We start from the raw sequence: 22324 nt of genomic DNA, 5'->3' as shown, positions 1-22324 counted from the left end.
TTTACAAAGATATATCATCTTTTCTATTAGATTTTAGATAAAGCTGCGCTAAAACACTTTTTGACAGCTTGCTCTAGCTACTGCGCATGCACTTTTTCAAGTCACAGTAGCACTGCATGGTCTTGTTAATGTCTATAGTCTTTGTTCTTCTCCCTGCCGCTGAAGGCGCTAATGTGACAGTAGAACCTCAAGACCTCCAGGCAGGCGCGATTGAATTCAAACATTCAAACTGAGACTTTAAACAAAACATTTGCTTTTATACATTTTAAATACGCTATTCTTCAAGAGTGTATGCTGCAGAACAGTTGTTTGTTAAGAACACATGTAAGTAACTGCTTCCACTCATACGGTTCCGATTTTGTTAAGCTGTGATGACAGAGTTGACATTATTTTCAGTTTAACTAGAACGTTACTGGTGTATAGTTAAACAGACATTGGATAACATACCAGTTTAAACTTATTAAATCATGTTTTTGTAAATACTAAACATTGTATTAAAAACAGTAATAATGTAACTATATCATAGCTGTGGTCCTTTGGACATTATTTTGATGGCAGACAGTGACGAATAATGACGAATCCTATGCGTTAAAATGGTCTGTATTTGTTATGCATTATATGTTTTATACAAAGAAATCAATGCATCTGATATGAACTCAAGTGTTCTTTCATTGCCGTTTACAGTACCTTTTGAATATCATGTTGTGTACATATGTTAGTAATACAGTATCTTTATACATATTCAAACACTATATGATTTTGTATTTAAATGACCCATACTACACGTTTATTGGTCAGATTTCACCGAGGTCATGGGGGTGTCAGAGCTGTGGTCTATACTGGATCCGGTCCGGCAGTGTGTTCCTCTCTACAGTCTGGCAGGAATGACGCTGGCTGTGGATCTCAGCCTGTGGGTCTGTGAAGCCCAACACGTCCAGGGCATGATGGGAAAAGTCACCAAACCACAACTAAGGTGAATTTGAAAGATTTCAATTGAGATTTGAACTGATGTTGGATGCAGATTACATAGACAACCTTTCTTTTATTTGAAATAATGTTCAATGATGACCGCAAACATGCATTCACTAGACTAGATAGGAACTAGAGTTCATGTTGACTTGACTATATGATTGACTGTGTGTGTGTTGTGCAGGAATCTGTTTTTCCGCATGTCCTCTCTCACTCTGATGGGTGCGAAGCTGGTGTTTGTGATGGAAGGAGACGCTCCCAAACTTAAAGCAGAGACCATGAGCAAACGCACGGAGATGAGATTCGGGAAGGTGCAGTCCAAACCAGCAGCTGTCAAAACCACCGGCAGGGGCCGATTCAAGGCCGTTCTGAGAGAGGTGTGAAGCATGACCTCTTAACTATCCTTTCTCTTTGACTTTCTTCAGGTGTTTTCTGCATGTTCTCCTGGTGTTTCAGTGTGCAGAGATGTTGGATTGTCTGGGTGTGCCGTGGGTGACAGCGGCAGGGGAAGCGGAGGCCATGTGCGCCTTCCTGGACTGGCAGGGAGTCGTGGACGGATGCATCACTAATGATGGAGATGCTTTCCTGTACGGCGCTCGGACGGTTTACAGAAACTTCAACATGAACACAAAGGTAGTTGCGAGTGAGTGTTCCAGAGAGCTGTGTAATAAAACCCGCGAGCTGTAAATGAATTGTTATTCTCCTCAGGATCCTCAGGTGGACTGCTATCAGATGTCTCGGGTTAAAGCAGAGCTTGGGTTATGCAGAGAGACTCTCGTGGGTCTGGCCATTTTCCTGGGCTGTGATTATATCCCCAAGGTGATGCATCAGAAATCTTAGATCACGAACGACACACCGTCCTCTCCAGCTCTCTTTATCAACTCTGTTGTGTTTCTCTTCAGGGTGTTGCAGGTGTAGGAAAAGAACAAACGCTGAAACTGATACACAATCTGAAAGGACAAACTCTGCTTCAGAAGTATGAAGGAGATTGAATCAGGCGGGGTGTTTATGATGTCATGTGTGAATGGTAATGAGAGATGCTCTGTTGCAGGTTCAGTGAGTGGGAGTCAGACCGCTCTGAAAGGTCAGAGGTCACGGTGAAGAAGGTCACTCACTGTCTGGTGTGCCGTCATCCTGGTCAGTGTTTTCTGAATGATTGTGAGCGTACGAAGAGAATCTGTCGAACATCCGTAAATATTCTCTCTCTTCAGGCTCTGCTAAGTCTCACGAGCGCAGCGGCTGTGTGTTTTGTAAGAGCGATCGCTTCTGCTCACCTCAGGATTATGACTCTCGGTGTCCGTGTGAATGGCATCGCATCGAACACACCCGCCAGGCGTCCTCCATCGAAGCCAACATCAGAAAGTGTGTTTCATCTCCACAACATCTGACAATCTTCAACAAAACACACGTTAACTCAGTGCTTCTCTCTCTGTAATGTTCTCAGGAAGACTCTGGCGTGTGAGCGGTTTCCGTTCACAGAGGTGAGTCGTCTGGTGCATTATGGGATGGATGTGGTGGCGTAAGGACAGAGTTCATCTGTGTGGTGTTCTGCTGACGTTACAGATCATCGATGAGTTCTTGGTGACGAAGGACAAACCCGCACCGCCCTTCCGGAGGAGAAAACCCAACCTGCTGCTGATGCAGGTACAGACCCGACGACCAATCGAAACACAGCACGCTTACACACACACTGATGATGGTGTTGAGGTTTCTCTCGTGTGTGATGACCTCAACAGAACTTTGCTCTGGACAAGATGGACTGGCCCAAACACTACAGCAGCGAGAAGGTTCTGGTGCTCATGACCTACACAGAACTCATGAACAAGAAACACAACAGAGACACGGCCGCTCACATTCAGCCCATAAGGTGCGTGTGACTCTATCCATAATGTCAAACATCTTCAGCTTCGATTCATGTGCTGAAATCTCTTCCCAACAGAATCTATAAAGCACGAGTCAGGAACGGAGTCAACTGCTTTGAAGTGATCTGGAAGAAACCAGGTGACACAAGACTTCACACCACATTTATATTTCATTTCAAATCTTTTCTATTTTACTAGGTGTACAGTTGGCATCAGTGTATGTTTTATGATTTGTTGTGATTATAAAATGAAGGACGTTTATTGTGTAATATGACTGTTTTTAATAGTTGATGTGAAGTGTGACTTGATGTCCGTCAGAGCTTGTTAGTGTCTTGTTGTGAGGTCAGATCTGGAGGGGTCGGGGGTCACAGGTGACGGAACAAATGTATCACAGTTAGGTGCTAAAAGTGCTTCCTCTAGACACCCCGCCGCCCCCCACCCACCAAACACCCACTCCACACGACCAATCCACACTCAAGAACAACTCTGCCAGTAAAGTGTCTATAAATGACTTTATTTGCTCTTTTCGTATTTGTAAAACATAAGAATAGTGGGCACTTTGTTTTACTGTGTTTTAATGGCGTGCTTTCTCAACACACAATATTGACAGATCATTTGTTACAGGAGTAAATAAATAGAAAATCTGGAATTGGAAAAGTCTCAAAGTGAGCAGTTCATCTGTGAGTCTGACATGTGATGAGCAGCATATGCCAGCTATAGGAATGGAAATCTCCAGGACATGATTTTTAAAGTCAATTTCATAATGAGAGAAATGTTTTGATGTTTGCTGTGTGTCAGATCATTATGTGTTTGCTGAGGGCTGTGATGAGCAGACAGAGGTGAGGACCGTTGAGGAAGAATCTCTCTTTACTCTGGCGTATCCTCACATCGTCCAGGACTTCAACAGAGAGAGAGCTGAAGCGCAAGAGAACAAAACAAAGAGTATGCTCATCCCTTCCCATAATTCCTCACAACATTACAAAACCAGAAATGACTTTGAGTCTCTGTGAAGGTCAAAGGTTTCTCCTCTGTGTCTGTCTGTGAAAGCAAGCAGGTGAGTGTAGTGTGGAGGTGAAGCGCGTGATGTTTTTCCTGTCTTGAGGATGGGGATCAAAGGTTCCTCACACTCTTGAGTTGAACCTCAGAAGCGTCTCGCACCCGTGCTGTCACATGCTCACAACTCACCCACACGCACACACTTTGATTACACGAGGTGTCACACAGAAGTCAGTTGCTGTCAATTCTGCTCTGATCTCACAAGCGACGACAACTGTTCCTGGTTCAGTACATCAATTCATACGTTTCATTATAAAGGTCATCGTCAGAACAGACAGAGAAAGAGATAAGAGCTCTTTCAACAGCATTTATGTCGTAACGTTGGTTATCTTTGTATCGCAGATAAAAAAGTCCAACACAACACTTTATTAAAGACTAAATGGATATAATAGGTTAGTTTAGCTTTCAGATATAAATGAACGAGGGCTTGATTGTTCATCGTTGCACTTTTTCGACAAATCTCAATTTTCGTGTGTTTCAGAAAAGAAGCCAAAAGCAAAGGAAGAGAAGCCGGGAGATTCTCATGACGTCATGTCCGATCTCTTTGCTCAGATGTCTTTGCAAACGGCGGCAGATTCAAAACACTCAGACTCTGGTGTACAGAAACCCTCCAGTGATGTCATCATGAACCCAACACAGAGCAAACCTCCCGAGACCCCACAGAATCCAGCCTCCCCGACCTCTCCGGCTCACAATTCTGTCTCTGCTCTGATTGGCCAGCTGCAGCTCAGCAGTGTAGATTGGGATTCTTCATCCTTCATGGCATCTCCATCCCAGCAGTCTCCGAGCAATAAGACTGAGCTCAGATCAGCAGGAGACGGCACTGATCTCACTGTTGCTCTGGTCTCTGGTCATCCGGAGTCACCGCAGCGGGCGCTCGAGAGGTCTCTTAAGGAGCGGCTTGTTGTGAAAAATGTTGTGAAGTCTCATGTGTCGATAGATGGTGTGAAGAAGACACAAAAGCCCAGCGGATCAGAGAGTCTCAAAGCAGATTCAAACCCATCTGCGCAGTCTAAAGTTCCGCTGTGTCCAAAAACACAAGCAAAGGTCACCAAACCATCTACAGACCTGACAGATCTACAGACCGTCACAGCTAAACCCCTGAGCTCTTCACATCTGAAACCCAGCGTCCCGCCCGAGAGAAAACCGCACAGCGTGTGTGTGCGGCTTGATTCATTCAGTGACGCAGAGAATCGACCCAGATCACAGAAACACAAAATCAAGGTCACGTCCCAACCACAGAGACCCATCAAAACCAGCTCAACCCATCAGTCCAGACCACAGAAATTATCCAGTAATGACCAGCTGAGTGCTGTGAACACTAAAACTCCAGAGAAACACACCGCCATCATCCGATCCACTCACCTGCATCATGTGAAGATGGATGATGATGAGGAGGAGGAGGAGGAGGAGGAGGATTCTGTGGACAGTCCTCTACCTCTCGCTGAAAGACTCAAAATGAGATTTGCAAAGTGAGTGTGATGCACTCGAGGGAAATGAAGGAGCTGAAATTAGAGTTTTCAAGAGAGATAATAAATTCATGCCCAAGTGAAATTCAGTCTCTGATGTGCATTTGAAATCGATCTAAATAACATACAGATACATCTGTACAGATAAATATAGCACTATAACACATAAGGCTGTGCAAAAATATTGATACATGTAACTATCGCAATATTTGTTTTTTCAATAGTGTATTGATAGTGATACCTCTACTATTGATCTTTTTTTTTAAATCATGTCATATACATACGGCCAAAAGTAAGTGGAAGCGAGCATAGTGAAAAATAGGGCAGTCGTGGCCTAATGGTTAGAGAGTCGGACTCGTGACCAGAAGGACTCGTGCCGGCTCGATTCCCAGGGCCGGCAGGTCACGACTGAGGTGCCCTTGAGCAAGGCACCTGACCCCTACTTGCTCCCCGGGCGCTGCAGTGATAGCTGCCCACTGCTCCGGGTGTACGTGTGGTCACTACTCTCTGGATGGGTTAAATGCAGAGGTCACATTTCGGGTATAGGTCACCATACTTGACAAATACTTCACTTCGCTTCAAATGTAAGAAGGCTTGGAGCTCTCAGAGCTGATGTGTGGGTGTGCTTTGGTTTTCTAAAGAAGTCATGGAGTAATGAGTTATATCAAATAATGCTGTTTGTAGCTTCTCAAGTCATGACACAAGTCACTTGGCTACTGCAGTGCATTAGACAAAAAGTTTATTAAGAAAAGTAACAATGACATGTATTGTGCTTTCACGGATGTGACACCAGCACATTTACAGCACGGATGAAGCAGAGGTTTTATTCTGCCCATGTTCAGTGTTTTAACTGTAATGCACCACAACAGACAAGTGACTTGCGTGAGCCACCTTATTCCCCTGTGCTACCCACTTGAGGGGCGCAATCCACAGTTTGAGAAGCCAAACCTCTGATCTAAAGGTCCATGCATCACACATCATGGCCACTCTGCAGAGGTAAGGGATGTTTTTACACTTATCCTCACAGAAAACCCCCGCTGGTGCACAGCATGTTGTATTTCTAGCTCTACTTTTGACATTTTCTATTTAAAGTATTGCAATATATTGCAAACGTGTATCGTATCGAAATACATAGCAATATATTGTATCGTGACCCATCTATCGTGATATGTATCGTATCGGGAGGCACTTACCAATACACAGCCCTAATAACACATGTGTTCTGGTGTAAAAGCGTTTGTGTTTTAATAAAAATGCAGAACATACAACTTTCAAAGTGAAACACAACGACATTGCAATTTGATAATTTAATAAATTGCTATAGGCCTAAATATGTCAAATGTTATAAATGATTATAAATCATAACAATTTAAATGAAGTTGTTGGTTGTAGTTTGTATTTGTTTCATTTCATTCTCCAGCATTACAGCTGCAGAAACAAAACATAATGATCCAAGTTTAGATCATCGGCATTTAACTGATTTACAGGAATAAAACCCCATTTTTTCAATGTGCTTTCAGACCTTTGGACTCCATGTAAGAAAGAATAATCTCTATAGATCATTTGTAAACCATGGCAAATCAACAAAAGTTGTTTAAAACATGTAACTCGTTGCAGTAAAGAGTAAAATGTCCTCTTTTCTCTTAACGTGACAGATAAAAGTAACAGTGTGGTCCTAAAAAGGACATAAACACCTTGCACTTCCTCTTGAGCCTTGATCATGAGTGACAGGTGTCACACCTTCCCAGACATGAAACATCTGACAGCTGTGTCCTTCAGCTCATATACATCTTACATCATCATTAACAACACACAACAACAACAACTCTTCTCTTCTTTATAGGAAAAAAACATGTATTTTAGTTTTAGAATGTAGATTATAATAGCTCATTTTACCACTTCTTCACTTTATCTTATATTTTTGAAATGTTTCGTTTTTGGCCCTGCTTATAACAAAATGTGTCACAAGTGAAAACAATTGTTTTTCTTTGCTTTTTCTATTTTTACTTTTAGAGAACTGGTTCTGTTAACAAATCCATCTCCGGTATGTTTCAGTCATCAGAATATCAGGCTTGATCAGTGTCACGATCACATCTTTGCGTCAATGATATTTATTTATAACAGATTATAAAACAAGGCTATAAAACGTCATTCTACATTAGATAAAACAATACTGTTATTTTTTAGATTGTATATTTCTGACACAGTCGTGCCAATACAGTCCTTTAAATTGAAATGGATAAAACAATGTTCAACTTCATCGTCCAATAATTCCGAAGTTTGAAGAATCGCCCTCATATAGGCTACAGTAGGCTTGTTATAAGTTTTTTGTGGTGCACTGAAGCTGTGACATTGAACGTTGGTTTTCCATGTATTCTCTCTCTCTCTCTGTTTTCTGCACTTTTGCGCGCGTCTGATCACATCAGTCTGTTAATTGTTGTCGTGTCGACTTAAAGACTCATTTCCCACAAAAGGGAATCTAATTATTTTCTTTTCTCTTACACGTTTACCGCCAACATCGCCTTATTCGCACATGGGTGCCAAACGCGCGCTCATCCTCCGCGCTTTGCCACTTGCGTCCCTTTGAACTTTGCGCTCGTAAAGATCTGGGGTATAAAAACAACTGTAACACACAGAGGGCCATTTTCTCCGAGACAAGAGAGGATATGGCACAGATCGATGGCTGGGTGGACATCGACGTCGCTACGGCAAAGATTTTGTCCCGTTGGGAGTGGAGGAGAGAGGAAAGGACGTCTGGAGACGCGTCCTCGCCGGAGTCCTCCTTTGAATCCATGTGCTCGTCCCCGGAGATGCGCTCGAGCCCCGATGGATGCCCGACGTACACGCCGTCCGGACGCAAACACGCCCGCATCTCCGAGCAACAGAAGCCCAAAGTGAAGATGAGCATGAAGAGGAGGATGAAGGCGAGCGAGAGGGAGAAGCTGCGCATGCGCAGTCTGGCGGAGGCGCTGCATCAGCTGCGGGATTACCTGCCGCCGGTGTACAGCAGGAGAGGACAGCCGCTCACCAAGATCCAGACCCTCAAATACACTATCCAGTACATCAAAGAACTCTCCAGCATCCTTGACCAGCAATGAGAACATTCACATTTATTTACCTTCACTGGAAAAGGACTGCATGCGTTTGATTGACACTCGCATGGAGCAGAAAATACGGTGATTTTTTTGGGCTGCTGTTGTACAGATTTTTCGTTTGTTTCTCCACTCGCGTTTTTCAGATGTAAATATTTCTTGGTACCTGAGTGGTTTCTTTGTGTCTAATCTTATAAGGTTTCTTAAAGTAAACAATTTAAAAGATGAAATGACTGAATAAATGTAACGTTTGTGTTAACGTACTTTGGTCTTTTTTATTGGTGTAATAGAACATAGAAGGTTTCCATAATAAAGTTCCTGAATCTATAAAACAACAAAATCAGTGATAAATTCATTTATGCACAAAATACATAGAGAATTAGTGCGTTTCTTTAAAAACAAGATAAATAAATAAACTTTTTAAATTCAGGAAACAATATGAAAAACATTACAAACATGCGTTACGTTAATTTTGCTTGTGTGTATATAAACTTTCTCAAATAACAATAAGAAATTCTTGACTGTAGGCGCCCACTGGGAGTTATGGCTAGAAGGGATACAGCTACCTCCACTGGGCATGCACACTTCAATACAGCATCATTTTATTCACGCTGACAACAATTAATTACAATAGTTTTATTATTGTAAGGTTAGGTTTAGGGTTGGGGTAGGTGTAGGTGTAGGCGTTAACTAATGCAATTTATCGTCATTTTATGGAGAGATTTTGCATCACTTCCGGCCGTTGCTGCATCCCCTTTAGCCGTAACATCTTCTGGGCGACTCACAACAGCAACTAACATGACGCAATGGAGATCCGGCCTATCACAGCGCGTCCGCGTTCCGTGTGGGCGGGTCTTCACGGTACAATGACGCTCTCTGACAAAGAGAATCAGCGCTCGCTCGATGTTTTGGTGCGGCGCGAGCCGCCATTTCACAGCCGTATATGATTTTATAAACGGATGATTGTTTCGCAAAATAAAGCGAATAACGCGGAATTATTTAGGGCTCGTTGTTTTAGAAGAGCTCTCGATATCTGAAGGTAAGTGTAAAGCACACAAACAGACGCGACGAGCTCGTGTAAGAAATCTGTGAGCGAACCGTTTAATGTCGTAAATTCTTCTTCTCGATTAACTTACCTCATCAGCTCCACACATTAAGCTTTGCGCGGTGTTTCTTAAAGAGTTCAACACTAATTTACGTCCTTAGGGGATTTTAATGCGAATATTGCATTCAACTGCGATTATGGCGACAAAAGCATGAAATGCCTAAAGTGATGTGAATCTCACAAACGAATGTATCGCGTATTGTTTTATATTAGCGAGCACATAACAATGGCACATTTATTATTGTTAAAGATTATTTATAGTTTGCACTTATTTTTGAATAATCGCGTATCAACCTGAATAATCACGTATCAACAATAAGACGCAGGCACAATTCACATAGTCTCATGTATTCATAGATGTCTGACGTTAGTATATTTGCTTGTGAAACAAAATACACTTGAATACACGTAATATCTAGAATCTACAGAATTCTGTTATTGATATCCAATAAAAATCACTTACTCCACTAGCAAATAGATGACCTCTATACATATATAACACACGAACAATGCATATAATGTATAATTATTCAGGTAAAAATAACAGACTACAGATATATTTAATAAGATATCATTGATATGTGGTCACCAATAGAAAATGTGATGCGATAGTCACTTAAAAGTGTCTGCAGGATGAATAAATGTCAATGTAACTCAGTAGCTCCTCCCTCAGACCAGCCAGTAACAAGTAAACACATCGTGGCTGTGACAAGAAAACCATTTAAAAAAAGAGACTCGCTGCGTCCCAATTCGCATGCTGTAAGTCCTAAATAGTATTCGAACATAGAATGAGTATGTCCCAAATCATAGTATGCTGAAATGATTCTCAAAGTACCCGGATGGTCTACTGTTTCCGGTGAAAATTCGAAGTGTGACTCCATGGACACTTAACGGCTGATATTACCCACAACTCACCGCGAGAGGGCGGAGTTAAGTGACGCTGCAAATAACGTTAAATAAAAGATGCTTTGCTAAATTAATAAATGTATGTATACAGTAAACATTACATACAAAATAATAATGGATAAAAACTTAAATGCAAGGAAGAGCTGTATTTTGATCGTAACAGTGATCACAGTGTTGCCTAGGCAACAACGGCCACTTCCGTTTCGCGTTAGTATGTCCCAGTGCGTGCATACAGTGTTGCTACGCACTAAAATGTATATACTTTTCCATAAAAAAACAGTACATACTATAAGGGCATAGTATCAGTAGGCGAATTGGGACGCAGCAAATGTCTTTGAGATGTCGTGCCCGGCATCCTGTTTCAAAAGGAAGTACATCAACACAATGGGGAAAACTGCACAGATCCAGACATATGTTGCTTTGAAAGACATAAAACAGCATCCTGAGATGTGAATAACAGAAAAACACTTCATCCTGTCCTGGCGCTTACATGCTTGTACGTCTGAACTGAATGTGTTTTTCTGTAGACTCTAGGGGTGTAACGGTTCTCGGTAAAAAATTGAACCGCACTGTTCTCCACCAACGGTTCGGTGTTGGACCGCGGCTCATCTTAAATCTGACGACGCATTTATAATATGGTTCGTTAAAAATTATAATGCGTAAAACAGACTGACAAAGTTCAGCTAATGTATGTTTGTCGATGGATACACATTTAATACCTACAACAAATCAAATAACGTAGACAAATTTCAATAGGATTGACGTATGCTGTGATATGAGCAGTCATTTCATCACCCGGGTGTTGTGAGCGCGCGAGTGCAGGTGAGACCTGAGCAGCACATGTTTAAACGACACTCATTCAAGCCTCGACCATTTAAACATTTAAGTGCAAGATGACGCAGAAGAAAACTTGAGAAGATCCGAAGCGCGCGCAAGAGAAGTCTCAGACATGATGAAGCAAATATTGAGCTGTCTTTGAAGCGCTTAAACGGACAGATTCACACACGAAGTAGGTCAACATGCCCCTCTTGTCCAGTATCTTAACAAACATAGTAGGTTATGTCTTAAGTGAACGGACGAAACAGACGAAAAACGGTATCAGTGTACTGGATGGGTTTCATTCCTCTTAAAGCGACAGCAGCATATTCCTGCGGTCTGTTCAAAGTCGAGGAAATCACTCACTTCTGTAACTTCAATTATGATTCATCTTTATTTCATTTGTACATATGCAATGTTATGTTTTATTTAATTTCTTTAATCCATTTCTACCCTAAAAGGTATATATACAGTATCTTATTTAATTTTCTGCATTGCTCTGTTGTTTTATTGGTACTGTTACTTGTAGCTTGATTATTTGTTCTTATTTTTATTTGTCAGTAGTCCCTTTTCCCTGAACATAGCACAAACCGAACCGTGAGTAATTTGAACCGTTACACCCCTAGTAGACTCCTCATTTTACAGTTGCCCTGTCTGCGTTCACTCTATTAATACTCGGCCTGTCGGCACGCTGCGGAATCCCTGCGTGTCTGATCATCTGGCTACTTATGACCGACCGGGTGTTTGATGATGGAGGCGCTGACTGACACGTTAAGCCTGTCGTATGGGTTTAACAGCACAGAGTCTGTGTGCTTTCCACAGCGGGAGGCAGGTGGAAAATTGTCAGACATTTGACGTTAAACGCTTTCCGATCCCTGTTTCAGCATGTGGGTCAAAGTTGAAGATTTTAGGACGTGGTTAATGGGGTCAGAAATGAGATTAGGGGAATCTGGGCGTTCAGCGATCCTCACAGGTCTGCCATGTGTTGACTGCTGAGAATGCTTTTATAAAGTAGTTACACTATCTAGTAAACCAGTACATCACCTACTGGACTGCCTTTAATTTAACCTCATTTAAACAAAAAACATTTCATGGTCATAACAGAAATGTGCTTAATATAACTGGAATGTGCCTGTCACAGAATCTTAAAGTTGGTTTGAAATGTGACCGGAACATTTTTTCTTTCGATTCAGCTCTGCAGGATGTGGCTTAATGTAGTTGTTGTTTTATGCAAATGGTCCGTTAACAATGGTTGCGTTATGCTTGTTTATGTGTGTGTCTTTAAAAGGTTTTAAAGATGGAAGCTGAACCTGAGCAGGTGGAAGAGACTAAAGAGGTGATGGAGGTCACAGAAGCATCTTCACAGGAGGACTCTGTACCTGAAAGCAAATCCAGGTGGGTCACATGATCACAGCCACTGCTGTCAAATGATGTCATTGTGTTCCCCTGTACCTCTGTCCTCATCTTGGCCATGAGATTTAGATCTGCTTATGTATTTCTCTCCACAGGGGTCGTGGAGTAAAGGGACGTGGCAGAGGTGGACGGATGGGCCGAGGAGGTCGTGGTGGGCGAGGAATGATGATGAAAGGGTTCAGGCCTCCGGGTCACGCGAGGGGCAGAGGCCGTGATGGCTTTACAAATGGATTTGGGCCCATGAGGTTTTGTGACATGTTCTTGGTCATTTCTGCAGTCTGTTTATATTTGTTCCAGGAATCTGAGTTTGTCATTGAGTAATGGTTTCTCATGAAATCCCACAATGCATCTCTGTGTAGGCGGGGCATGGGTAGAACGCGGCCTTATCCGGACATGCGTGGGCGAAGAGGCGGTCCAATGGGAATGTACTTGGGTCCGCCCCCTCCTCCACCGCTCCCACCCATGCACATGAGAGGACCTCCACCTCCAATGCACAGGCATGTAGAGCTCATGTCACACTATTTTATGTATTGATATGTAATGTAATATCTAAAACGGCACGACATTGTTAATGTCAGAATGTCTGGCGTCTATCATTACAGGCATGGCCCGCATGGCCCGCCTCCCCCTCCACCGCCAGGACACCCGGGTTTCAGAGGGCGGCCCCCGCACCCGAGGGGGCGGAACATGATGCCTCCCGGCCCTCCGCGATTTTTCCATCCCCGAGGGTAAGAAAACACACCAATTTCCCACTTTTCTGACCTGTTCTTTCACAAACGCACATTTAAAGAATGTCTTCTGCGTATTGGCGCAGCGTTCTTGGTGCCTTCATTAAAGCGTAGAGTACACTCAATTATTGGCCTACTAAGATTTGTGCATGACACCCTGTTGTAACTAAACTGTATTTTTGACTCTGCAATGCAAAATTAGCAGTTACGATTTCGGCCCCTTCATTGAGCACATCAGCCCAATCCAAATGTGTGATTTTATCCTTTCATGCAGCTACCACAACGGATCGGCCCCTCCTCTGCCCCGCCCGCCTCCAGGCAGGGGCCAGCGCTGGCCGGGGCCCCCTGGTGGCCGGAGGTTTTAACAGTTAAAATCTCGTGCTCCGTAGCGTTAATGGCCACCGAAAAATTTGTGTCCAAACAGACTCGCAGGTCCATTTGCTGTAAAGACACACTACATTTTTCTGTTACTGTATCTGAGGAGAAAGCCCCAAAACATTTAAAAGCGCTCTCACTCTTTTGTAGAGAAAGAAACATGTTCTTTTAGTTGATTTTAAGTGTATTTCATGAGAATTTTACTCCTAAGTGTCGTCCAGTGTGCGTGGTGCTATTCCTGTGAGCCTTAAACAATCTTTTTCCTTTATTTGAAAAGAAAGTAAAGTGCATTTTAGTGAACGAAAAGTTAAGAAAGACTAAACGAGTGACTGAACGTCCACCGTCATTCCTCAGTATTTATGTCTCTTGATATATCTGTACTCCTTGGACCTTTGTTTAAATGACGTCAGTCCGCTGACATTTATCAAACACTTCATTCACCCCCTTATATGTTTTTACGCATGTGTAGTGCTCATAAATTAATGATTTAATACCATAAATGTGCAGCTACTTGAATTCTACTTTAAAGTGAAAGTATTGCTGTTTGTGTTCAATGACATTCTGTTACAACCACAGTTACATGGATTTATTACATGACAGTAGAGTAGCGCTACAGTTTATACCTCTTGAAATGAATATTTCCTTGCTTTTCTATTTCAAAGCCAGGTCTGACAGTATTTGATTTAAAATAGTACAAATAAGTGTTCTGACGTGTTCTGGCACATTCACGTGTTGTAACTGATAAAGTCATGTGAAGTTGTGGATGTAAATTGACAAGATAACAGCTTTTGACTTAGTTTTGAAAACAAAACGAAAACAAAATAAAGTTAAGATCAAATGACCTCTCTTTTTATTGTCTATTCAAACTTAAAATGTAATGAACTGCAATCTCTGAAGAAGAAAAAAATGGACAGCCATATGAAGAAAGTATGTATTTTTACTATTTACATGAGCGCAGATATATTTTATAATCATTGACAGGAGAACAGTCATGACTGATGAATGTTGATGATTTGAATTCACCTTTTCTAATACTACTCCTAAAGATTACGGCACATGTACATAAAGCTTATAGTCTATAGTCTTTTATCAAGGAAAGTTTAAGCATATCTTTTCTAATTAAAGTGGAGTGGGGCTTTTAAAGTTGTGTGGAGGGCTGAAAATAAAACCTGATCAAACCAAGTCCAAGGATGTACTGAATATAGTCTGACCTGCCTGTCTCCCAGAAGCGGCTCCTGATGATTTGAATGTTTCAGAAACATCTCATCTTTGAATCAAAGTTCAGATTCACACACGACACACTGCTCTCGAAGTGCATGTAATGGATTAACCTCATAAGAGTAAATGGGTTTGTTCTCTTGGTAATTATAATGGAACGTTAGATTAAGAGGAATAATCCGGTTTGATTTATTACAGTATTAAGATCAGTGTCGGAATACAACTTGGCAGATTGCTTACATTCAAACACGGCAAAATTAAACACTTCATGAAATGTATTTTTTATGATCTCGAGGAATGTACTCTTTAAACGCTTTCCGATCCCTGTTTCAGCATGTGGGTCAAAGTTGAAGATTTTAGGACGTGGTTAATGGGGTCAGAAATGAGATTAGGGGAATCTGGGCGTTCAGCGATCCTCACAGGTCTGCCATGTGTTGACTGCTGAGAATGCTTTTATAAAGTAGTTACACTATCTAGTAAACCAGTACATCACCTACTGGACTGCCTTTAATTTAACCTCATTTAAACAAAAAACATTTCATGGTCATAACAGAAATGTGCTTAATATAACTGGAATGTGCCTGTCACAGAATCTTAAAGTTGGTTTGAAATGTGACCGGAACATTTTTTCTTTCGATTCAGCTCTGCAGGATGTGGCTTAATGTAGTTGTTGTTTTATGCAAATGGTCCGTTAACAATGGTTGCGTTATGCTTGTTTATGTGTGTGTCTTTAAAAGGTTTTAAAGATGGAAGCTGAACCTGAGCAGGTGGAAGAGACTAAAGAGGTGATGGAGGTCACAGAAGCATCTTCACAGGAGGACTCTGTACCTGAAAGCAAATCCAGGTGGGTCACATGATCACAGCCACTGCTGTCAAATGATGTCATTGTGTTCCCCTGTACCTCTGTCCTCATCTTGGCCATGAGATTTAGATCTGCTTATGTATTTCTCTCCACAGGGGTCGTGGAGTAAAGGGACGTGGCAGAGGTGGACGGATGGGCCGAGGAGGTCGTGGTGGGCGAGGAATGATGATGAAAGGGTTCAGGCCTCCGGGTCACGCGAGGGGCAGAGGCCGTGATGGCTTTACAAATGGATTTGGGCCCATGAGGTTTTGTGACATGTTCTTGGTCATTTCTGCAGTCTGTTTATATTTGTTCCAGGAATCTGAGTTTGTCATTGAGTAATGGTTTCTCATGAAATCCCACAATGCATCTCTGTGTAGGCGGGGCATGGGTAGAACGCGGCCTTATCCGGACATGCGTGGGCGAAGAGGCGGTCCAATGGGAATGTACTTGGGTCCGCCCCCTCCTCCACCGCTCCCACCCATGCACATGAGAGGACCTCCACCTCCAATGCACAGGCATGTAGAGCTCATGTCACACTATTTTATGTATTGATATGTAATGTAATATCTAAAACGGCACGACATTGTTAATGTCAGAATGTCTGGCGTCTATCATTACAGGCATGGCCCGCATGGCCCGCCTCCCCCTCCACCGCCAGGACACCCGGGTTTCAGAGGGCGGCCCCCGCACCCGAGGGGGCGGAACATGATGCCTCCCGGCCCTCCGCGATTTTTCCATCCCCGAGGGTAAGAAAACACACCAATTTCCCACTTTTCTGACCTGTTCTTTCACAAACGCACATTTAAAGAATGTCTTCTGCGTATTGGCGCAGCGTTCTTGGTGCCTTCATTAAAGCGTAGAGTACACTCAATTATTGGCCTACTAAGATTTGTGCATGACACCCTGTTGTAACTAAACTGTATTTTTGACTCTGCAATGCAAAATTAGCAGTTACGATTTCGGCCCCTTCATTGAGCACATCAGCCCAATCCAAATGTGTGATTTTATCCTTTCATGCAGCTACCACAACGGATCGGCCCCTCCTCTGCCCCGCCCGCCTCCAGGCAGGGGCCAGCGCTGGCCGGGGCCCCCTGGTGGCCGGAGGTTTTAACAGTTAAAATCTCGTGCTCCGTAGCGTTAATGGCCACCGAAAAATTTGTGTCCAAACAGACTCGCAGGTCCATTTGCTGTAAAGACACACTACATTTTTCTGTTACTGTATCTGAGGAGAAAGCCCCAAAACATTTAAAAGCGCTCTCACTCTTTTGTAGAGAAAGAAACATGTTCTTTTAGTTGATTTTAAGTGTATTTCATGAGAATTTTACTCCTAAGTGTCGTCCAGTGTGCGTGGTGCTATTCCTGTGAGCCTTAAACAATCTTTTTCCTTTATTTGAAAAGAAAGTAAAGTGCATTTTAGTGAACGAAAAGTTAAGAAAGACTAAACGAGTGACTGAACGTCCACCGTCATTCCTCAGTATTTATGTCTCTTGATATATCTGTACTCCTTGGACCTTTGTTTAAATGACGTCAGTCCGCTGACATTTATCAAACACTTCATTCACCCCCTTATATGTTTTTACGCATGTGTAGTGCTCATAAATTAATGATTTAATACCATAAATGTGCAGCTACTTGAATTCTACTTTAAAGTGAAAGTATTGCTGTTTGTGTTCAATGACATTCTGTTACAACCACAGTTACATGGATTTATTACATGACAGTAGAGTAGCGCTACAGTTTATACCTCTTGAAATGAATATTTCCTTGCTTTTCTATTTCAAAGCCAGGTCTGACAGTATTTGATTTAAAATAGTACAAATAAGTGTTCTGACGTGTTCTGGCACATTCACGTGTTGTAACTGATAAAGTCATGTGAAGTTGTGGATGTAAATTGACAAGATAACAGCTTTTGACTTAGTTTTGAAAACAAAACGAAAACAAAATAAAGTTAAGATCAAATGACCTCTCTTTTTATTGTCTATTCAAACTTAAAATGTAATGAACTGCAATCTCTGAAGAAGAAAAAAATGGACAACCATATGAAGAAAGTATGTATTTTTACTATTTACATGAGCGCAGATATATTTTATAATCATTGACAGGAGAACAGTCATGACTGATGAATGTTGATGATTTGAATTCACCTTTTCTAATACTACTCCTAAAGATTACGGCACATGTACATAAAGCTTATAGTCTATAGTCTTTTATCAAGGAAAGTTTAAGCATATCTTTTCTAATTAAAGTGGAGTGGGGCTTTTAAAGTTGTGTGGAGGGCTGAAAATAAAACCTGATCAAACCAAGTCCAAGGATGTACTGAATATAGTCTGACCTGCCTGTCTCCCAGAAGCGGCTCCTGATGATTTGAATGTTTCAGAAACATCTCATCTTTGAATCAAAGTTCAGATTCACACACGACACACTGCTCTCGAAGTGCATGTAATGGATTAACCTCATAAGAGTAAATGGGTTTGTTCTCTTGGTAATTATAATGGAACGTTAGATTAAGAGGAATAATCCGGTTTGATTTATTACAGTATTAAGATCAGTGTCGGAATGAATATTTAAAATTCATTGGAAATCTATGTTCTGTTATTTTTATTTAAATAATATGTTCATTTTCTCAATGCTATAAATCACACTGACATTTCACAGAAACAGACTACACATCAAATGTTTGGACACACATGACTGGTTTTTGTTTCTCATGCTATTAAAAACGTTTAATTGAAAGGCTAAAGCTAAAATTCTTGAAATTATTTCATTGAAAATATAAAGTGTACATATCACTTTCTTTCAAACAAGACATTTCTTTCATGTATGGAATATAGTAGGCCTATATGAATTAGCAAGCAGCACGAGATGTCTTTCAGTAACTCATCTCAGGATGTGTTTCATGAAGCAGACGTGAAAGATTGAGCAGTGATTGACAGTGTGCAGACCTGTGATCTAGACACAGCGTGACTTTGAAGACGGTCATGATTTTCATGACTATTTTTCACATTCTAGAAGGACAGTTAAATTGAAATGATGTAAGGAAGGAAAAATACAAAATGAAAACATAAGGAATGAGTAGGTGTGTCCAAACGTTTGACGGATAATGTCTTTAACCAAACATTCATAAGACACGTGAGGTTCTTTCCCTCCATCTGTGTGTTCTTCTGATGGATCAGTGCTGCACTTCTCCTCTGCTGTGCTCTCTGGACTGACTCTTGTTGTCTCCTGAAGGGGTTAGACACCCTTTTGGAGGGCAGCTGGACATGCAGGAGGCAGGACGCTCCCGTCTGCTCGCCTCGCTGATGTGATGCACCTCTTTCTCTCACAAGGTGAGTGACTCTGTGTGTTTAGCTAAACTGGATTGAGAGGAGCTACCAGTTAGTCTTCAGACTGCCACACTGGAGAAACCTGTTACAGAACCTCGAGGCAGTTTATAAAGAACATGACCTGTGTGTTCTTCAACAACATTACACAGAATGTCGATGGTTTCTTTTCGAGTATTCCCACCATAAAGGAGAAGTGTGGAGGTGCATGTTTCAGTTCCTCGAGTACAAAAGAAACCTTCATGGGAAGTTAAGAGTTTCTCTAGAAGGTTCTGCCAGTGTGCCATCTGAGGAATCCAAAATGCTGCGGTGATTTAAACTGCTATAAAGATGAACAGGTGTGGGGTAAATAAGTGGGAGTCTGTTCATTTGTTAAGACACAAACCGAAGCATTGAAGTCACAATAAAATCCACCCTCACTGCCTGTGAAATGCTGTCACACTACGCTATATTGCAGTTTTATTCTGGAGGGCAGAATTAACCATCAACTGTAAATTATGACTGCTTTAAACATTTGACTTTTCCAGTAGTTACAGATGTGTAAGCCCATGTGACGACAAGCGCTGATCCTCCCAGTTATAAGTGGATGCTCTGCTATTTAATGTGTGGAAGTGAGAGAGAGCGTGCGAGTCGGTTGACTGCCTGAGTTCAGAGGAATGAGTCATTTTATTGGTGCTGCAGGACTGCGCAGACGCAGACAGAACCACAGGAGCAGATGCATGAGCTGAAGCCAGAACGTAAGTGACATTCATCTGTTTGATTCGTTTATACGGACAGCCGCTCTTTGTGTTTATTAAAGGGAAGATTTGGGTCATAACGGGTTTGCTGTTTTTTCTGCTAAACACATTGTGGATTTCTTCTGGTTTGATCTCTGCCAATAGGTGCTGTTGCCTGATCTACTGAATGCTGTGTTTAGCAATAGTAGAACATTTGTGAGTAAATATCTTGTTTCAAAAGCACAATGTGACACACTGTATCACCAGCATTCTGCATACTCAAATAATCCTTCACATTAAAATAAGCAGTTACTAAAAAAAAAGAATAAATGAAATGGATTCATCTGGCAGATGTCATTTGCATATTGAATTTTATTACAAGACATGATATGCGTACATGCTTATGACATAAAATAAAAAGAGCAAAACCCATTCTGTGTTTTTAATGTATATGTTAGTGGTATAAACAATTAATGTGTGACATACATTGCAACTCGAGGCCTTTATTCATATACACAGCACTGATCTAAGATCAGATCAGGTTCCCCTTGGGTCAGTACTGATTTCTTTGAAATGCTTCAGGTTATATCAGGACAGACGTCTCCTCATATGACCCTCATGGACTAGACGGCTCCAGTTTGTTGTCTTCCCACAGTGGTTTCTGGATGTGTTCTGGGATCTTCTCAATGGCAGTCTGTAGAGATAAACGAACACACATTAGGTTCATTTTAATAAGCTGTGTAACTGTAACAAAGAGTTTATTATACGATTTACCTTAGTGATCTCTATACTAACGCCCTCGGGTAGATTACGCTCAATATACTCCAGATAAACCCGTGCAGTTGACCCGGTTATTCTAGAAATCTGAACGTGACAGAGATGTAAATAATGTCATCGGTAGAACCAAGCATTATGTGAAATGGTGATTTTCAGGCAGGGTAATATGATGGAAATGTTAATAGTGAATCATCTCTCAATTATAACAAAAATTACTTTATGTGAGAGCAAACTCTAAAACCAAGTATCGTAAACATCTGAAAAACTTGGTTAAAAATGTCTAAGGATGCTGTTGAAAATGATCAGACGTATATGAAAAGCAGATCTCTCACCTCAATACACCTGTAATGTGTCCTCATCTCATACTGCACTCGGTGTTTCTTAAAGATGTGAACCGACTTTAGCAGTGTTAACTTATCTATATGCTTAGGCGGCTCAAATCTGTTAAAAAGCAAATAAAACACTTGGAGAATCAATGAGTATGCCATCAGCTGTCCTCAACGAGTATCTGGAGTTTTTAGTTTTTGCATCTGTTAAAACTGTATTCTTAAGAGTGAAATAGACTCACACTTTCTCTAGAGCGAGACCGAGCTCCTTAGCGGCCAAAGTGGCAAAAAACTCATAGCTGTCCAGCACTGATCTATCATGACCTTTGACCAACACTGACAGCTTCTGATAGAGAGTGTCTGCTTCATCTGTAACAGTGACCTGCATTTAAAAGAACCAGGACAACAACAATAAACTCATGTGTTCAATGATACATGTTTGATGTCATGTTTGTTCCATGATAAAAAGATGTACTGTAAAACTTACAGCGGAGGAAAGAGATGATGCTGAGACTGGACATGTGTGTATGAAAGATGCAGGACACACATTGACAGAACACCTGCAGACACATGGAGAACATCTTATAAACTCAATGCTTCAGGCATACACATTAATGTCCAAGAGCAATTTGAAAATATGATGTGATATTATAGTATATTATTTAAGATCCCCCTGGAAATAAGTTCGAATTAAAAAATATTAAAACAACGTTGTGACAAAGTAATGATAAATATTTTTGCAGTACTTCTTAACCACTGTTCACATATGACCAAATGTATGACGTATTGTCTTCTGTGTACACATCAGAAGAAAACACATGGTGTGCAGAAGTGGTCTCAGACAGTTGAACATCACTCGATATGTGCAGATATTATTGAAATGCTAACTTGTATGTGTTTATGTGACACTGACCGTGAGTGATGCCGAACAGCGACCTGCAATACAGAACATCACACATGAACACAGTCAGCAGAATAAGAGTAAAACATTTATACAGTCAGTTTAATAAAACAGTACACACAGATGTTAACAGAACAAAAGACAAATGTGCGATATTACAGTACCGATAACGAGCGTCCGTGAATGATGCTCGACAGGACACGAACAGCTACTACTTTCGCCATGGAGGCCGCCATGTTTGCTGTCTGACAGGCGAGCGGAAGTGTCGTCACCACAGCGCTCCCTGCTGGAGGACGGGAACAAATTAATCAAATATTTAATCGTTTCTATTTTCATATGATTATATATTATAATACGTTTTTCTTTATATTGATCTTCAATAAGTTAAGATTGTTCACATGCTTTACACATTTATACATATCTCTCTATAT

The 22324-nt window shown here is 41.4% G+C and overlaps 5 protein-coding genes across 8 annotated transcripts; 4 read left to right on the top strand and 1 right to left on the bottom strand.

The window, feature by feature from the left end:
* The first annotated feature begins 186 nt into the window (after positions 1–186).
* LOC130547872 (flap endonuclease GEN homolog 1) lies at positions 187–6751 on the top strand. 2 transcript variants are annotated; one of them, XM_057324218.1, is made up of 14 exons: positions 187–324; positions 799–973; positions 1154–1346; positions 1426–1602; positions 1678–1788; positions 1872–1945; positions 2021–2106; positions 2181–2331; positions 2414–2450; positions 2533–2613; positions 2706–2836; positions 2909–2970; positions 3630–3773; positions 4369–6749. In XM_057324218.1, exons 2-14 carry the CDS (start codon positions 813–815, stop codon positions 5361–5363), a joined length of 2403 nt encoding a protein of 800 aa, XP_057180201.1. In that variant the 5' UTR covers positions 187–324; positions 799–812; the 3' UTR covers positions 5364–6749. The 2 variants fall into 2 exon arrangements, with proteins under 2 accessions (XP_057180201.1, XP_057180202.1); XM_057324219.1 differs by lacking the exons at positions 187–324; positions 799–973 and having other exon boundaries at positions 1198–1280; positions 1395–1602; positions 4369–6751.
* Positions 6752–7415: 664 nt separating this feature from the next.
* Positions 7416–8544, top strand: msgn1 (mesogenin 1). The gene has a single exon (XM_057324716.1). The coding sequence runs from the start codon at positions 8023–8025 to the stop codon at positions 8452–8454; it is 432 nt and encodes a 143-aa protein (XP_057180699.1). The 5' UTR covers positions 7416–8022; the 3' UTR covers positions 8455–8544.
* A 768-nt stretch (positions 8545–9312) lies between these two features.
* On the top strand, positions 9313–15207 carry LOC130547881 (basic salivary proline-rich protein 2-like). Its single transcript, XM_057324231.1, has 6 exons — positions 9313–9487; positions 12564–12670; positions 12784–12933; positions 13048–13185; positions 13291–13416; positions 13691–15207. Exons 2-6 carry the CDS (start codon positions 12573–12575, stop codon positions 13779–13781), a joined length of 603 nt encoding a protein of 200 aa, XP_057180214.1. The 5' UTR covers positions 9313–9487; positions 12564–12572; the 3' UTR covers positions 13782–15207.
* A 518-nt stretch (positions 15208–15725) lies between these two features.
* si:ch211-51e12.7 (uncharacterized protein LOC336335 homolog) lies at positions 15726–20111 on the top strand. Of its 3 annotated transcripts, XR_008961975.1 has the most exons (7): positions 15726–15853; positions 15967–16116; positions 16231–16368; positions 16474–16599; positions 19082–19179; positions 19855–19910; positions 20055–20111. XR_008961975.1 is itself a non-coding variant. In XM_057324584.1 (5 exons), exons 1-5 carry the CDS (start codon positions 15756–15758, stop codon positions 16962–16964), a joined length of 603 nt encoding a protein of 200 aa, XP_057180567.1. In that variant the 5' UTR covers positions 15726–15755; the 3' UTR covers positions 16965–19075. The 3 variants fall into 3 exon arrangements, 1 of the variants encoding a protein (XP_057180567.1); XR_008961974.1 differs by lacking the exons at positions 19855–19910; positions 20055–20111 and adding an exon at positions 19701–19809; XM_057324584.1 differs by lacking the exons at positions 19082–19179; positions 19855–19910; positions 20055–20111 and adding an exon at positions 16874–19075.
* A 357-nt stretch (positions 20112–20468) lies between these two features.
* On the bottom strand, positions 20469–22166 carry mrps10 (mitochondrial ribosomal protein S10). The gene is made up of 7 exons (XM_057324586.1): positions 22058–22166; positions 21906–21928; positions 21480–21552; positions 21235–21374; positions 20999–21107; positions 20664–20753; positions 20469–20583 (listed from the first exon to the last, which is right to left on the bottom strand). Exons 1-7 carry the CDS (start codon positions 22127–22129, stop codon positions 20506–20508), a joined length of 585 nt encoding a protein of 194 aa, XP_057180569.1. The 5' UTR covers positions 22130–22166; the 3' UTR covers positions 20469–20505.
* Positions 22167–22324: the final 158 nt, after the last annotated feature.

The sequence above is a fragment of the Triplophysa rosa genome, linkage group LG24 (genome assembly GCF_024868665.1).
Source record: "Triplophysa rosa linkage group LG24, Trosa_1v2, whole genome shotgun sequence".
NCBI classification, from domain to species: domain Eukaryota; kingdom Metazoa; phylum Chordata; class Actinopteri; order Cypriniformes; family Nemacheilidae; genus Triplophysa; species Triplophysa rosa.
Note: the sequence above shows the minus strand (reverse complement) of the source record. Positions and strands in the feature narration are given on the sequence as shown.